At 35.2% G+C, this 17,987-nt stretch overlaps 1 protein-coding gene across 2 annotated transcripts in view; it reads left to right on the top strand.

Moving 5' to 3' along the window:
• The window catches only part of LOC123872028, a 76,650-nt gene extending 63,341 nt beyond the window's left edge, over positions 1-13,309 (top strand). The window contains exon 2 of one of the 2 annotated variants that reach the window (XR_006797399.1): positions 11,331-11,470. Coding sequence is in view for 1 of the 2 variants with exons in the window: in XM_045916144.1 (XP_045772100.1) it covers positions 11,331-11,907 (577 nt within the window). In the remaining variant the exon portion in view is untranslated. Of the gene's footprint in view, positions 1-11,330 lie in introns of both variants that reach the window. The other variant, XM_045916144.1, reaches the window with a different exon arrangement.
• Positions 13,310-17,987: the final 4,678 nt, after the last annotated feature.

The raw sequence follows: 17,987 nt of genomic DNA on the forward strand, positions 1-17,987 counted from the left end.
CATCACAGCTATATAAATATTATTTTATAATAAACTAGCTGATGCCCGCAGCTTCGCCCGCGTGGATTGGTCAGATCCCCTGCAGCATCAGGATTGAGGAGTTGGACTCCAAATTTTTTATGAAACAATGTCGCAAAGTTCCTCTATCGATTAAAAAAGAAATGACGCAAATCGGTTCAGAAATCTCGGAGATTTCGGTGTACATAGGTAGAAAAACACAACTCCCTTTTTGAAAGTCGGTTAAAAAAGTAGCCTATGTTACTCCCTGATAAATTCTCTACTTGTCTGTGAAAATCCCGTCAAAATCGGTTCAGCCGTTCCCAAGATTAGCCTTTTCAAACAGACAGACAGACAGACAGACAGACAGACAGACAGACAGACAAAAATTTTAAAAACGTGTGATTCGGTGTTGGTATCGTTCAAATAACCATATGAGCTTAATATGAGGTAGTTATTTCGAAATTACAGACAGACACTCCAATTTTATTTATTAGTATAGATAAATCATCAATCGATAACACAATGTAAAATAAAAAGTATTATTACTAACTAAAGAAGACGGTCTTAATATAAACAAACGTAATAATAAAGAACAAATTAAATTAAATATTCGTAAATTTCTTTTGCTATAAAATTATAATAATGAAGAAAAACTATGCCACTGGTTATCATACATTAGGTATTCAAAATTATTCATATATTTACATAATATATGTATATTGTAAGTAGATATAAGGGGTGTTTTTTATTGAGGTATAGAACTTTAAGTTGGCATCACTTTTTTAACTGGCGGCCATTTTGTCAGCTGTCAAGTGATTAATATTTAGTTTGGTTTGCCATTTCATCATGAACAGGTTGACAAAAGAACAACGCTTGCAAATCGTGCAAATTTATTTCGAAAATAATGGTTCAGTTCGCGAAGTTTACCGCAAGCTCCGTCCATTTTATGGTCGACATAATCGTCCATCAGAGCAATTAATTCGGTTAACCATGGATCGTTTTCGCACTACGTTTACTCTATGTGATAATACGCATCCGCAGAGACGTCGAACAGTGCGCACCGAAGAAACAATTGCCGCTGTAGAGCAAAGTGTTGAAGAGGACCCGAATGAATCGATTCGCCACCGTGCACAGCAATTGGAGCTTTGTCCATCAACTTTATGGAAGATTTTGCGCAAAGATCTTGGCTTGCGACCTTACAAGATCCAGCTTGTGCAAGAATTAAAGCCGCGAGACCATGCAATGCGTCGTGATTTTGGTGTATGGGCCGAAAATGAGATTGATCTCGATGCTGATTTTCATCGCAAAATTTTGTTCAGTGATGAGGCTCATTTTTGGTTGAATGGCTACGTCAACAAGCAAAATTGCCGCATTTGGAGTGAAGAGAATCCACATGAGACCCTTGAGACGCCATTACATCCACAAAAACTGACTGTTTGGTGTGCTCTATGGGCTGGTGGAGTCATTGGGCCATACTTCTTCCGAAATAATGCTGGAGAGTCAGTTACCGTTAATGGAGACCGGTATAGAGCCATGATAACCGACTATTTTGTTCCCGAATTGGATGGCATGAATGTGGATGAGTTGTGGTTCCAACAAGACGGCGCTACATGCCACACAGCGCACGTCACAATCGATTTATTGAAGGAAACATTCGATGAGCGCATAATTTCGCGGAATGGACCTGTCAATTGGCCACCAAGATCGTGTGATTTGACACCATTGGATTATTTTCTTTGGGGATATGTGAAGTCGCTCGTCTACGCCAACAAACCAGAAACGTTAGGGGACTTGGAAGCCAACATTCGTGGCGTTATTGCCAACATACGGCCCCATATGCTCGAAAAAGTGGTTGAAAATTGGACCTGTAGAATTGGCCTTATTCGAGCCAGCCGCGGCGGCCACATGCCCGAAATCATATTTAAACGTTAATGGCATAAAATTATCCTTCCAATAAAGCCAAATTGATGGACATTAAAACGATTTTCTTGTGTTTTATTTCAATTCGAAGTTCTATACCTCTAAAAAAAACACCCACTATTATTATGTCTGGGAAATAGACGTGAGAACTGAAATTTACAACACAAGTTCCGTATGAACAAGCAATACTGATTGTATACATTATGTACCTACCTGCGTACATACTGTGCAAGTACCTACAATCTACATGATAATGATTATGTATGGTTGGGAAATTGATAAAAGTGCATGCGTGCGGGTAATAACTGTGCTCAGTCGCATCTAATTACTGTGACAGCTCTACTCGGAACGCAACTGCGATGCAAATCCTTCTTCAAATGTGGATTCGTGTTATTTATTTTAGTCTATTTTTTAATCCTGGAGACCAAAATGACGTTTCGTGTGTTGTCTGTTTTTTAACCCCCGACCCAAAATGAGGGGTGTTATAAGTTTGACGTATCTGCGTATCTGTCTGTGGCATCGTAGCTCCTAAACGAATGAACCGATTTTAATTTAGTTTTTTTTTTGTTTAAAAGGTGGCTTGATCGAGAGTGTTCTTAGCTATAATTGAAGAAAATCGGTTCAGCCGTTTGATAGTTATCAGCTCTTTTCTAGTTTTCTTATAGTGATTTTTGGGTCGGGGTTTTTTTTAATTTTTAGTATTTTAATCCTGGAGACCAAAATGACGTTTCGAGTGTTGTCGGTTTTTTACGACTCTTTAATAGTTATGTGTTGCAATCGATACTTATCGATAAATATTTGTAGGGATTCTTGCCAAATGAGACACCCAAATGTGTTGAAGTGTGTATGTACAGCGCACGCGGCGGGTTTTAACGCAACGCTTTTTTAACGCTCGTGCGAATTAGGGCTTATGGTCTAGGTATTAAAAAAAGCTCACAATAGCATCGAAATAAAAACCATTTGAAAAACATGTGCATGTGAAAACTTTTTTCATTTCTTCTCATCAGACAGTAAAAAAACGTAGGCGTCGCTATTTGTAATCGCAAATGTCGTAATCAATCACGATTTTAACTCTAATCCTCTTTCGTTTAATTGATTACATTTTTAATAAAGGTCTAAAGGCCCCTCTTGAGGGCCCATCAATATTCTTATAATGATTTTATAAGTATTATAGGTCTATGGCTATTTCATACATACTGAGATTACACATAGTTACCTACCTACTTAGTTTTAATTAAGAAAAAAATATCAATATGATTAATGGTTGTAAGCTATATCACACGCTATTTTAATGTTTTTGAAATGTATGATCAAGTATTAGGCAATTAAATAATTAAAAACACATATGTATTTTATGAAATATACCTATTAGATACTTAGCTAACATAGAAATTATTGACTACTAGCCGATGCCCGCGACTTCGCCCGCGTGGATTTAGGTTTTTTGAAATCCCGTGGGAACTCTTTGGTTTTCCGGGATAAAAAGTAGCCTATGTGCTAATCCAGGATATAATCTATCTCCATTCCCAGCCAAATCCGTCCAGTAGTTTTTGCGTGAAGGAGTAACAAACATACACACACACACACACACACACACACACACACACACACACACACACACTCACACACACTCACACACACACACACACACATACAAACTTTCGCCTTTATAAAATTTAAATAAAAGGGATTATTCAAATCTTTGAATTGTTTGACATTAGCAATCATCGATGTATTGCCGTATGTCAGTTAACCTTATAAGGCTCATCCATGGCTCATCCCGTAATTAAACTGTTTATCATTTTGACGAAACTTTGATAGGCTACTTTTTGTTCAGGAAAGTCAATAAGTTTTCACGGGATGAAAAAAATTTAAGCCCAAGTCGACAAATTCGTTGGTTTCATCTATGTACATAATTATATAACAGAGACAGCTTGCATCCGAGATAAAAAGTAATCGTATATTCGTATACGCTCTCTTTTTATCCTCGAAAATCAAAGAGCTTTCACGGAATTTTTAAAAACCTAAATCCACGCAGGGAAAGTCGCAGGTATCATATAGTAAAACGTAATGCTGTATCTAGTTCTCTGGGAAAACTACGAAGTGTTCAAACATGTAAACAGATCCGTTCTTTAAAGGCTTTCATCTTGAAGAGGAACAATGGGCATCGTTTAACTCTACACTTTGCATTTTGTACTTTATTTCTTTGCCTTTAAGGTTTGTATTAGTGTGGCGAGGTGAGTGTATGTCCATATATTGAGTGCTGTCTCTTCAAGTTGTTTGTCTACTCGTCGCAGGCAGAGAAGACAAACAGCCAGCTAACTCGTGTCCCCAATGCATTGCGTTGTGTCTTGGGGCAATTAGCATACCTACTCTATGAAGTTATGGTGGTAAAGCTGTTGGCACAACACGCTCAATGTTTATTTAAATAAAACTGAAAAAATATGTAGCTGTACTTATGTTGTTTATTTACTATTTTTTTTTTTGTAGAAATTACGAAAAAAGATCCAATCAAAAGTTAATCAGTGATTTTGATTACAGATCCACTTTTATTATTATATTTGGATGCAACAATATGAAAATATCACCTACTCATCCCTACCCATATTATGTTGGTCGATTTGTTGATTTATTAGTTTTTTGTTTTGTCCTTCAATCGCGTCGTCACAGAGCAATGGATTGATTTTTTGCATGGATAAGTATAATTAGACCTGGAGAGTAACATACTTAGGCTATTTTTTATCACGGAAAATCAAGGAATTTCCACGGCATTTTTAACAAATCTGTAAATGAAGTCATGGATACCATAGTCACTAGGCTACCATATTCTTAAAACATACCTTCTTTATCGGATGTATGTGAATTTTTAGTATTACAAATTTTTTATGTAAAAAAATGATAAAAAAAAATCGTTTTTTTATTTTTTTTTATTTTTTCTGTATGGTCCCCGATTACTCAAAGACCCCTGGACCGATTTGGCAATTTTTTTTTTGTTTGAAGGGTATACTGTGCAGGTGGTCCCATATAAATTTGGTGAAGACCTGATGAATATCTTCGGATATGGACAACAGAACTCCTCAATGGATAAGAGCAAATTGCTCGCGATCAGTGTTATAGCTTAGTAAACAGTAGGGTTTTAACTGGGCATAGCATATTATAGTACAGTGGGGCCACTAAAAATTGTGAAATAAAAAAATTTCAAAAGAAAAATAAAACCGACTTCAAAAAGCACAAATCCTAAAAAGTAAAAAATGATTTTTGTTTAGCTACACGTGTAATTAACCTAGGTATGAAGTCGGGCGAGCTTCACTCTTGGATTTCTAATTTTGTTTTAATATGCTCGCTCGACTTCATACCTAGGTACATTACACGTGTAGCTAAACAAAAATTATGTTTTACGTTTTAGTACCTATTTGTGGTTTTTGAAGTCGGTTTTATTTTTCTTTTGAAATTTTTTAAGATCATAGCTAAGATCAGCTAATATTCAGTCTTCTAAGAGCCGACAAAACAGACATAAAGATTTTTAATAGATAAACGCTGACCGTAATGGCTAAATTCTATTACACTAAATCTAAAATCAAATTCTAGATAGTATTTATTACGCTATAAAATATTACCGTTTAACCATAAAATATATATACTTTTACTGGTTGATTCAAAGCTAACAAATCGATCTTTTACGTTTGAAAATAGTCACTTAAGCCGGGACTACACATGCCACTAAAATTGGTAACAAGATAGAAAGATATATAGATGGAAAACTTGAAATAGAAATACAAATAGAAATTCTTTATTTGCGTAATTTATGTTACAAAAGATGATATTATATTATTACAATAGTTCATCACATTAGTCGTAGTAGCGTACACAAATATTGTGGTAGTTAATTTGCACACAAAACATGAAATAACCAAGACAAAACAAAGAAACTAAAAATTAAAAAAACTTGTATGCTAAGGCGGCCTTATTGCACAGAGCAATCTCCACCAGGCAACCTTAGCTTGCATGCGTAAAACAAATAATGGTTGCGTGCTAGTTGATGGCACATTAAATTTCTAAATAAAATGTTATACATTTTCTTTAATAAACACTGGTATTTTTAGTTTTCACGGCAAGCTTCATAATACTGAAAATGCGTAAGTAGGTACCTGCTTGTATTCAACTTGAACAAGAGTAAATTAAAAATTTATGACACCCCCTACAAGTGAAGGTTACAGTAACTAGAAAAGAGCTGATAACTTTCAAACGGCTGAACCGATTTTCTTGGATTAAGTATAGCTAAGAACACTCTCGATCAAGCCACGTTTCAAATTCAAATTCAAATTCAAATTCAAAATGTTTTTATTCAATTAGACTTTTACAAGTTCTTTCGAATCGTCAAAAGCATCTACCACTGGTTCGGAATGCCTTTCCTACCGAGAAGAACCAGCAAGAAACTCGGCGGTTGCTCTTTTCAAAGATTTGATATACAATATTATGCCATGTATAAAAGCAATTGAAGTCCTGCGCATTGCTGGAGCGAATCGAAGTTCAAATCCACGCTTTTTTATCATTTACATAATCTTCGATAGTATAATATGCTTTTCTCAAGAGCATATTTTTAATAGATTTTTTGAACCTGTGTAAAGGCAAGTCCAAAATTGACTGAGGAATTTTGTTATAGAAGATTATACCCATTCCCACAAATGACTTTTGGACCTTCCTGAGACGGAGTGTAGGAGTCGCAAGCCTGTTACGGTGTCTAGTCAGCCTGTTGTGTAGATCGCCAACCTTCTTGTAACTAAGAATATTTTGTCTTACAAAAATTATGTTGTTGTAAATATATTGAGAGGCTACGGTAAGGATACCTATTTCCTTAAATTTTTCTCGAAGTGAATCGCGTGGTTTTAAGTTATAAATTGCGCGTATTGCCCTTTTTTGTAATACAAAAATTCTCCCAATATCTGCCGCTCTACCCCATATTAAGATTCCATAAGACATAATACTATGAAAATAAGCAAAATATACTATCTTTGCGGTCTCCACGTCAGTTAATTGTCGAATCTTTCTAACCGCGTAAGCAGCAGAGCTTAGTTTGCCAGCAAGAGTTGATATATGGGTGCCCCATTGCAGCTTCGCATCTAAGGTTATCCCCAAAAATGTAGTAGTCTCTTCTATTTTCAAAATATCATTATTTATCATTAAATTAATGTTACTTGTGTTCTTGGTATTGGGCAGTGCGAATTCAATACACTTAGTTTTTTTTGCATTTAAAAGTAGATTATTTACAGTAAACCAGTGAGTTACCTGAGATATGGCACCATTTATATCGTCAAAATTGTCCTTATTTCTATCGACTTTAAAAATCAAAGACGTATCGTCAGCAAATAGTACGATATCGCAAATATTTTGGACTACATATGGTAAATCGTTTATGTATACTAAGAACATGAAAGGACCTAGAATAGAGCCTTGAGGAACACCCATTAGTGAGGCTGATCCGGATGACTTCACATCATTCACACATACTGTTTGAATACGATCACTAAGATAGGACGCAATGAGACCAAGCGCAGTGTCTTTGATTCCATAGTGGCTCAATTTAACTAAAAGAGTCTCGTGCTCAACGCAATCAAATGCCTTGGATAAATCACAGAAAATACCAATGGCATTCTGTGACCCCTCCCACGCATTGAATATATGCTTTAACAGCATTGCGGCCGCGTCGGTTGTTGATCGACCTTTAGTGAAGCCATACTGTTCAGAATGGAGTAGCTTATTTAAATTGAAATGCTGAAGCAGTTGGTTGAGCATGATTTTCTCAAATATCTTGCTCAGTGTTGGCAAAATTGAAATTGGCCTGTAATTATTTGGGTCACTTTTGCTACCCGATTTAAAAAGAGGTATCAATTTACTACATTTCATGAGATCTGGAAAAGCGCCTGTATCCACAGACTCATTAAAAATTAAGGCTAGATATGGCGCAATAATATCAATAATATTGTTAATTATTTTTACTGATATTCCCCACAGATCTCCGGTTTTTTTGCTTTGTAAAGATTTGAACACTTTAACAATGTCATATGGAGTAACGTATTCAAACCTAAACAACACACCGCATTCAGTGACATTGGCCCTGAGAAGATCATAGGCTTCTGTTGGTGAAGAGCTAAGGGAACTAGTAGTGATGACTGGAATGTTCTGGAAAAAATTCTCAAATGTATTTGCAATTTCAATATTGGAGTCAATAATACGGTTATTAATTTTTAGCTCCAATTTATTGTTATGCACTTTTTGTTTCCCAGTTTCATCCGTGATGATATCCCAAGCTGCTTTAATTTTATTATCAGAATTAATAATTTTTTGCTTTATGCAGAGTGACTTTGCTTGTATGCAAACAAAAAAAAACTAAATTAAAATCGGTTCATTCGTTTAGGTGCTACGATTCCACAGACAGATACACACGTCAAACTTATAACACCTTTCTTTTTGGGTCGGGGGTTAAAAAAAGGAACAGTCTGATTGCACGCGCGATAGAAATGGCGCGCTACTTGGATCAGCGAGCGCTTTCAATAGTCCGAATCACACTAATATTATAAAGGCGAAAGTTTGTATGTGTGTGTGTGTGTGTGTGTGTGTGTGTGTGTGTGTGTGTGTGTGTGTGTGTGTGTGTGTGTGTGTGTGTGTATGTATGTTTGTTACTCCTTCACGCAAAAACTACTAAACGGATCTGGCTGAAATTGAGAATGGAGATAGATAATATCCTGGATTAGCACATAGGCTACTTTTTATCCCGGAAAATCAAAGAGTTCCCGCGGGATTTCAAAAAACCTAAATCCACGCGGGCGAAGTCGCGGGCATCGGCTAGTGTATTCATATATCTACTCCTTCCTACATAGTTCCTTGTTGTATTACAATTTCTAAAAGCCGTTACTGTCGCGCTGCACTGCCATGTCACGCGTTTTATTTGATTCAGCATTTAGATGATTCCCGCGACTTCGTCCTAGCAGATTTAGGTTTTTTTTTAAATCTGGGGATCTCTAAAATTATTCGGGATAATAAGAGATCTCTGTATCTTTCGTCAAAACTGTTTGTGTCTTGTTACCTTTTAACGGCCTATCCGGCTGCCGGAAAAGATAACAGACAGACACACTTTCGCATTTTTAATATTAGTGTGATTAGTCGATGTGGGTGTTTATTATTTGTGCTCAATGTACCCCGAGCTTTAATCAATGGCCCGCGGCGTTGCGTCCATAAAGCGAGTCAGTTTGTCAAAACATATACACTGGGCATAACTCCGTAATTGAAACTCGCATGCATATGCAAGGCGCTTTTCTTACCGACAGACCACTGACACACAAAGCCACTATGCCTAGAAAAGTGTTTTTTTTTAATTGTAGGATGAATACCTATCGATCTGTTAATGAACACTATAGCTATAGCTAATGCCCGGCATTCATTGCAATGATATAGTGAAAGAGTTAAGAGGGCTCTCTCCGTCACTCGTTTCATACAATCGTAGTTCCAATTTCATTTGAATATTAAGCAACCAAAGTCCATGAAATTTTGCAGACATATTCTAGAACCTAATATCTATGTCTGTGGTTTTCCAGAGTTCTGTTATAATATTCGGTTTCAAAGTTACGCGGTCTTAAAAATTTTCATACAAATCTTTGAACCCCTGTAATTTTAAAACTACATATTTTTAGAAAAATCTGAAACACCACAGGCACAGATATTAGTTTCTACAATATGTCTGCAAAATTTCATGGACTTTGGTTGCATAATATTCAAATGAAATTGGAACTACGATTGTATGAAACGAGTGACGGAGAGAGCCCTGTTAAATAAAACCTAATCAGTCGTCAATTAGGACCAATCGGCATTTCATATTGTCAGAACCATACCATGCATTGTCAGAACGCTTATTCCATACACCCTAATCGGTTTCTATAATGACTTACGAGTATAGGTACCCACCTCCACAGTATTTAGAATCAAGGTTGACCCTAATTAATGTATGTATTTATTTTTATTCAAAGTTTCAAAAATATATCCTAAAAAACATGTTAGATACTACACTTTTACTACATTTTATACTTTCAAACTGCTAATTTTTAAACTCACCACAACGATTCCCTTGCAATGTGGGCAGAAATAGAATAATTACATAATTACTTAAGTAGAACAAATTAAGTGTAAAAACTTAATTGCCTGTCTCACTTCTCCTAGATTACAACAAAAAAGAGGTATCTTCCAACTATCTCTTATATGTAGTCATAACAATTACGCATTTAAATCTAAGCATTCGAGATTTCTTGTTCGAGATTAAAAGTTTTGCATTCAAATGTGGTTTAATTAAGAAAAGAAGTGGAAGTATGCTGAACAAGTTTGCGATCTGGTTTGTCTTGATAACATGTTTGCATCTGATTGTAAATATAGAGCTGCTAGAAGCCTAACATGGAATGCGGTAATCTGGAAGCTGTTGAGAAAATAGACCATAATAATACGGGTGTAAAGGACAAGGGACTTTGCCGGCTTTGTGAACAGGTTGCACTTAATGCCTATAATGAAATAACCAATAAGTACCTACCAATTATTCTGAAAGTGATGGTTTAGGTACCGATGTAACTGTACAATACTAATATTATAATTTTTGAGCACGTAACATATCGCAAACAATGCGATCATAACGCTCCGCTGTCAACGATCGCTGCCGCCCATCTAGTTATTCTGTTACTTAGCCCAAGACATGACTCTCCTTGAACTTTTTTTAAGCATCTGATACCTACCGTGCGTATAAAAGTTATAATTTACATTGCTGGTTGGTGTTAAATATCGTAATTTTATTGATTTTTATTTAAATACTAGCTTATTCCCGCGATTTCGTCTGCGTGGACTAGAAAAATTTCAAACCCCTATTTTACCCCCTTAGGGGTTGAATTTTTAAAATTCTTTCTTAGCGGATATCTACGTCATAATAACTACCTGCATGCCAAATTTCAGCCCGATCCGTCCAGCAGTTTGAGCTGTGCGTTAATAGATCAGTCAGTCAGCTTTTCCTTTTATCGATCGTAGTTTCGATCGATGAAAAATTCCAACGCTGAGGGAGGGACCCAGAATCATGCACTGAAATCCAGCTTTCAGTTTTCCATTACACCCTGTATAGGTACGGAGTACGGACCTACAGGCTCTAGTAATAGTTTTTCATTAGCCAATTTAGAAGAAACCGTCTTCTTCAATGCACCAACGGTACCAAAGGTACCAACTAACCTAATCAAATAATATTATGTTGACCTAGTCTCAAAGAAAAGATAAAATCGGTCAATTAAAAAGTCTTAATAATACCCACAGTCTGATAACACAGGGGCTGTACATATTGATATGAGACGACCATTATGTAAACTAACATAATCTTTTTATCTTTCCAGATCGGCAACCCTGCTGCTCGCAGTAGCAGCAACCTGCGCCGCGCCCGCATCCCCAGCCGACGACAACCTCACCTTAGACAGGAAAGAACCAACCACACACGAGCTGCTCAGCTCCCTCGGTCTCAAGAAGCTCAGAATACCAGCCGCGCATCACAGGAAACGCTTAGCCGAACAGGGCAGACGACACGCCACCGGCGACTCGAGGATGTACGTCATCAAACTACCACCGAACATGAACTACTACAGTCACCCCGACCCGGCTCCCGCGTCAGCGAGAACTCTACCCCTACAGATGAAAAGCAACGGCAAGCCAGCTCGAGTATATCACTGGAACCTCCCTGTCATACAGAAACTAGCGAAAAACCGGCCTCAAGCGAGATTCGACGACGATGTGGTGAACGTGGAAAGTACTCCCACATGGCCGAAACATCCGAATTCGATCGACGCATTGGCATATTATGTGCCCTCCAAAAAGACCTCCTTCAGGAAATATTATTCTGGCAACGGGAAACCTAAGTCGTTCTACGTGATCGAAAAGGACAAGAGTTCCGCTGAATACCATAGGTTACTGCCATAATTCGACCTCTTAATTAATAATTAATTTAATGTGTTAAGTAATAAGAAAATAAGAAAAATGTTTTTGCAATTGCCAGTGAAATCATTCTTTGAATAAAATTTTGATCGGAATAATGTTTTTGCAATTTTTTAATTTTGATCTCAGCTGCATGCCTGTCATGTGATCAAATCTAGAGTTATTTCCCTGAATGCTAAAATAGTAGTATTTTTTTGGATTTTTGAAATGAAAACTTCTTTAGCAGCATTGGCACGGCGGTTTTGGAAAAAAATTCAATATCGCATATAAGGCTACTTAATTTTTTTTTAATCAGCGCTACCCTATTCGTCTATAAAATACTCTACCTACATATCTTAAAAATAATTCCCTGAATAAAAAATGTATACTTACTCACTGCTGACTTTTTAAATAACTATGCAAAAATCAATAAAAGAAAGCTGTTACGAATGTAGTTTATTGTACTTACTATTATTAACTAACAATAATCATAATAAACAGTATAATTGGCATTCAACTATTCTTAAAATGTTATTCCATTCGAAGAACAGACCTACTTAATTTTATTCATATAAGTAAATACATAAAAAATAAAATAGCTAAGTAATTTTATTGTGAAAAGCCCTTCGTAATAATTATTAAACAACTATGGAGAGTCCACTCCTGTAAATAAATGCTATGCTTAGTTAGGTTAAGTAATCGATAGGTGCTTAGATATTTTATTAAGACTGCGTCACGAATTTAAATTATTATCTAGAGTTAAGGACATGATGCCACAAATACGACAAGAATTAATATTCGTGTATTCGACACGTATTTCCAGAATGGAGACAAGAAATTTCCAATTACCGATTCCCTACCAAAAACTAGGTAGGATTACCTACCTAGGATTTCGTATAAAAATTTTAATTGGCAGGATTTAAAGTTAGAATTAATTTTACTGCTTACTAAATTATTATAATCGATCGATATAATTTTTAACTAGGTATTTTTAAATTTCTAGTTTGTGTCGATCGTAGTTTCGAAAGTTTCTAGAGCTGTTATTGCGATTATGGTCCGAAAACTCATTTTGATAGATGGATACCTACTGTTTTTACTAATCATCTCTGAAAACATTTTTTGGAAATTAATTCTCGTCGCATGTCTCTGTTTTGGAAAACTGAGGCTCTGAAATGCATTTACTTAACTGGTCAAATTAGTGTTTAAATAATAACTTGTTATAGATTTTGATACAAGCTTTTATGTAATTTGAGCGTACCTAGGTCTTGCAGACAGTTAATGCTGAGATAGCGGCTCGAAAAAGTCATGTAATCATACTTCAATATTATTTAGTAGTAAGTAATATTTTGTAATTTCTTTAGACTTTACAATGTAAATGTACCTACATACTTGTACAACATTTTAATAACAAATAAAACATGCAAGAAAACTATTTACATAATATTATTATTTTATCATCCTATTGATCCTAAATATAAAGCCTAAAACCTTGATGAACCTCTTGTTGTATGATGCTTTTATTTCAAGAGAGAGACCACAGACAATAATGACACAGACAATAGACAATATATAACATTCTGCTTAAGTGACTTTACACGATAGTAATGGTGACTTTATACAACATCTCCCTTTTTAAATAAATAAATTATTACAATTTTTTAGTTGACATTTTAAGAAGTTGAACACTATAACATGACATGACATTATTGAGTAAATTGCTAATTAGTGAATTACAAAGAGACAATTTTTTACATAGGTACATAATATAATAGTTTAAGTTTTACATATAAAAGTATAAGTTTTAAATTACATTTAAAGTTACATTTAGTTAAAAAGTTACAAATCATATTTCATAGGTAATTTAATTTCTCTACCAGATCTAGTCACATACTTGTAAAATTCCTTAGGTTTATGAACTGAATCCATGAATGAATCTGTAAATGAATCATGGTCTGCTTCCACCTGTCTCTCGCTTGGTTCCTCTTCCCTTTGACTAATTTGGGTTTCAGAAGCATTGGATTGCACCTCGGAATCAAACTTGTGACAACTTTCATTGGACGTGAACCTTATCTGTACTCTATTTCTCCTGTACCTATTACCTTTACTGTCTTCTATTATATATGACCTCTGACACTTTAACCTTTCTTTAACAATAGCAGGAAGCCAGTCTGAATTAGGATTCTTTTTAAAAGTGACATGATCACCAGGTTGTAAAAGTGGTAATGGTTTTTTATTTCTATTGTAATAACTTCTACTTTGTGCTCGGTCTTTATCAAAACTTTTTTTATAATCACTGAAGGTGACTACTTTAGGTTTAAGCTTTTTATTAGTGACTGGTATATGCATTCTTAGATTTCTGGACATTAATAACTGAGCTGGAGATAGAAAATTTGCTTTAGGTGTATTTCTATACTGTAATAAAGCCATGTATGGATCTTTATTAGACTCCAAACATTTTTTTAATAAATTTTTCATAATTTTGACAGAACTTTCAGCTTGACCGTTAGACTTTGGGTGGTATGGACTTGTAAGTTTATGTTCAATATCCCAATTATATAGAAATGATTTAAACTCTGCTGAATTATAAGGTGGACCACCATCGGAAACCAGGGAGACTGGTATCCCGTGGCGTGCAAAAATAGATTTTAACTGTATTATTATGTTAGAAGCTGTATATCTACTGTTCAGCATTGCTAATTCAATAAATTTTGAATAATAATCTGTGACAACTAAATAAGTTTTGTTATTAAAATGCATTAAATCAATACCTACTTGCTGCCATGGAAATTTGCTTATATTATAGCTTTGCAATGGCTCTGACTGATTATTAGGCTTAAATTTAGCACAAATAGAACATTGATCAACTAAATTCTTTATATCTGCACTCATGTTTGGCCAAAAAATAATATTTCTAGCAAGACTTAGACACTTATTGATGCCTTGATGACCTTCATGGACTTTCGTTAACATTTCATTTTGCATTGACTTTGGAATAATTAATCTATCATTTTTAAATAATAAATCATTAATGACATGAATTTCCGCCTGAATATTCCAGTATGACTTCAATAAAGGATCTACTTGATTTTTATTAGTAGGCCATCCATCCTGACAGTACTTTTTTAACATTTGCAATTGACCATCTAATTTAGTAGCTTGTAAAATTTTATTTTTGTATTCTTCACTTATAGCCAAGTTAGAATATACTGCATTTACATGACATGACAAATCTGACTCATAATTTGGAATATAGTTTTCTTTTAAAGCTGCCCTAGACAATGTGTCTGATATGTACATTTCTTTACCAGGCACATGAATTACATTTAAATCATAAGCCTGTAAGGCAAGCATCATTCTTTGTAGACGTGCTGGTACATCGTGCAAAGGTTTTTTAAATAAATAGACTAAGGGTTTGTGATCTGTATGTACAGTGACCCTATTGCCATAGACATATTGGTGAAATTTTTCACAACCAAATTGAATAGCGAATAATTCTTTTTCTATTTGAGCGTATCTTTCTTGAGTTGTAGTTAGAGTTTTAGAACTGTAGGCTATAGGCTGTTTATTTTGCATGAGCACTGCTCCTAATGCTTTCTTTGATGAATCGACTGACAAGACTATAGGTATATTTGGGTTGTAATGAGCTAAGACAGGTGCATTTGTGATTGCATTTTTTAAAGATTGGAAACTTTTTTCACAATTTTCATCCCAGACCCAGACTGAGTCTTTTTTTTAGAAGATTTCTTAGAACTTGAGTTTTTTCCGACATGTTTTGAATGAAAGGACCTAAATAATTTATCATACCTAAGACTCTTTGTAGTTCTTTGACATTAGTTGGGGTAGGCATGTTGACAATAGCCTTGACTTTTTCCTGATCGACCTTAGCACCTTCTTTACTGAAGACATAGCCTAAAAAACATACTTCTTTGACTGAAAATTTGCATTTATCTTTATTTAATTTTAAATTGACTTCTCTTGCTCTCTGCATGACTTTATATAATCTTTTGTTATGAATTTCTTCTGTTTCCCCATATACTAGAATATCATCGACAAAAACTAAGACTCCTTCGAGATCAGCAAAAATTTCTGTCATTACTCGATGAAAAATTTCTGACGCAGCATTAATACCATAAGGTAATCTTAAATAACGATAACGACCAAAAGGTGTTTGAAATGTGCAAAGATCTGAGCTCGCACTATCTAGTTTCAGCATCCAAAAGCCAGAAAAAGCATCAAGATGTGAAAAATAAGAAGCACCTTTTAATATTGACCTAATTTCATCTATACTTTTAAGAGGATAATGTTCTCTGATAATGTATTTATTTAAATTCCTAGGATCAAGACAAATTCTTAACTGACCTGACTTTTTGACAGTGACTACAACAGAATTTACCCATTCAGTAGGACGTGTGACTTTTTCTATGACGTTCATTTCCGACATGCGATCCAATTCATCTTTTAATTTGCTATATAATCCAAATGGAACTTTTCTAGGAGGATCTACGCATGGTACTGCATTGTCCTGAAGCTTCAAGCGACAAACAGGAGGTAGACATCCAAGACCCTGAAAAACATCATTAAATTCTGTTAATATTTGACTTTGAGACATTTTTTTATTGTTGATCGCAAAGACTCTTTTTAAGACACCTATATCAACACATGTAGGTAGACCTAAGACTGTAGAACAACTAATGTTAGCTATATAAAATGATATTCTTTGTTGACAACCATTAAAATTGCAAATTAAATCACATTGACCTAAAACTTCTATTGACGACCCATCAAAACCTTTTACATTGGCTTGAGACTTTTTAATTATTGACTGTGACAATTTTAATGTTTTAAATGTATTATATGACATGATATTTATATCAGCACCAGAATCTAATATACATTTGACTTGTACATTGTTTATAAACATGCTAAGATACCAAGACTTATTAGAATTTGAAGAATCACTGCAATTTTTCACCATTCCTATAAAAAATTGTTCACTGTTAGACATCTGTTCTGTGGAATTGACTGTTGACTGTAAATTTCTAATGTTATTTTTGTTAAAGTAGCAAAATTTTGAAAAATGATTGAGACGATTACACGAATTGCACTTAACTCCTTGAGCTGGGCATTTAAAGCGATGAAATTGACCACACCGTCCACAGGTTTTGTTATTGGCACTGCGCTGACTAAATGGACTCTGACTGCGTTGCCTTGACTTGACTTGACTATGTGACATACTTTGTTTATTTGAAGAACCTCTGGACCTTGACCTTGGTCTTTGCCTTTGTATGTGCATGACTGTGTCTGGACATTGTGTAATCTCAATTTTTTGGGCATTTTCTTGCGCCATGATGACGGTTTTTGCTAGTGTAAGTGTTCTTTCAAGAGTAGGGTTGTTTTCTTGCAGTAATCTTTGCTTCACATTAATCAATTTGGAACTCATGTTCGCTATAAAGATGTCTCTGATTAATGAGTCTTTTAGCTCTCCAAACTCACATTTATTTGCTTTGTTCTGCAAGTCAGTGATGAAACAGTCAATAGTTTCCTCATCTTTTTGGACCCTCGTGAAAAATGAATGACGTGTCATCGTTAGGCTTTTTTGTGGCTCAAAGTGATTGTCAAATTTGTTTTTTACTTCCGATAATGTTATCTTCTCTAAATCCAAGTTAAAAGAATTGTAAATCTCCACGCCTTTTTCACCGACAGTGTGTAGCAATATGGCTATTTTACGTTTTTCGGACGCAGCTTCCAGGTTCGTGGCGAGAAGGAACATTTGGAAACTCTGCCACCACTTCTTCCACTCCACTGCATTGCTCTGGCTATCAGCCTTCGAGACGACAAGTTTGGGAACATTATTAAAAATGTTTGATGTCGAACACGTGTCGTTTGCCGACATGACTTGAGGAGTTTTTTCTGTGTTCGGCATTTTGTCTAAATTGTTTTAAACTGTAAGTTATTTATTTAGCTTTTACGACTGACTTACTAATTTTCCACAAAATCTTGGTACTTTTTAGCAGTTTGACTATTTATTTTAATTTTTATAATTCTGACACCATGTTGTATGATGCTTTTATTTCAAGAGAGAGACC

Source organism: Maniola jurtina, chromosome 14, assembly GCF_905333055.1.
Source record: "Maniola jurtina chromosome 14, ilManJurt1.1, whole genome shotgun sequence".
NCBI classification, from domain to species: Eukaryota; Metazoa; Arthropoda; class Insecta; order Lepidoptera; family Nymphalidae; genus Maniola; species Maniola jurtina.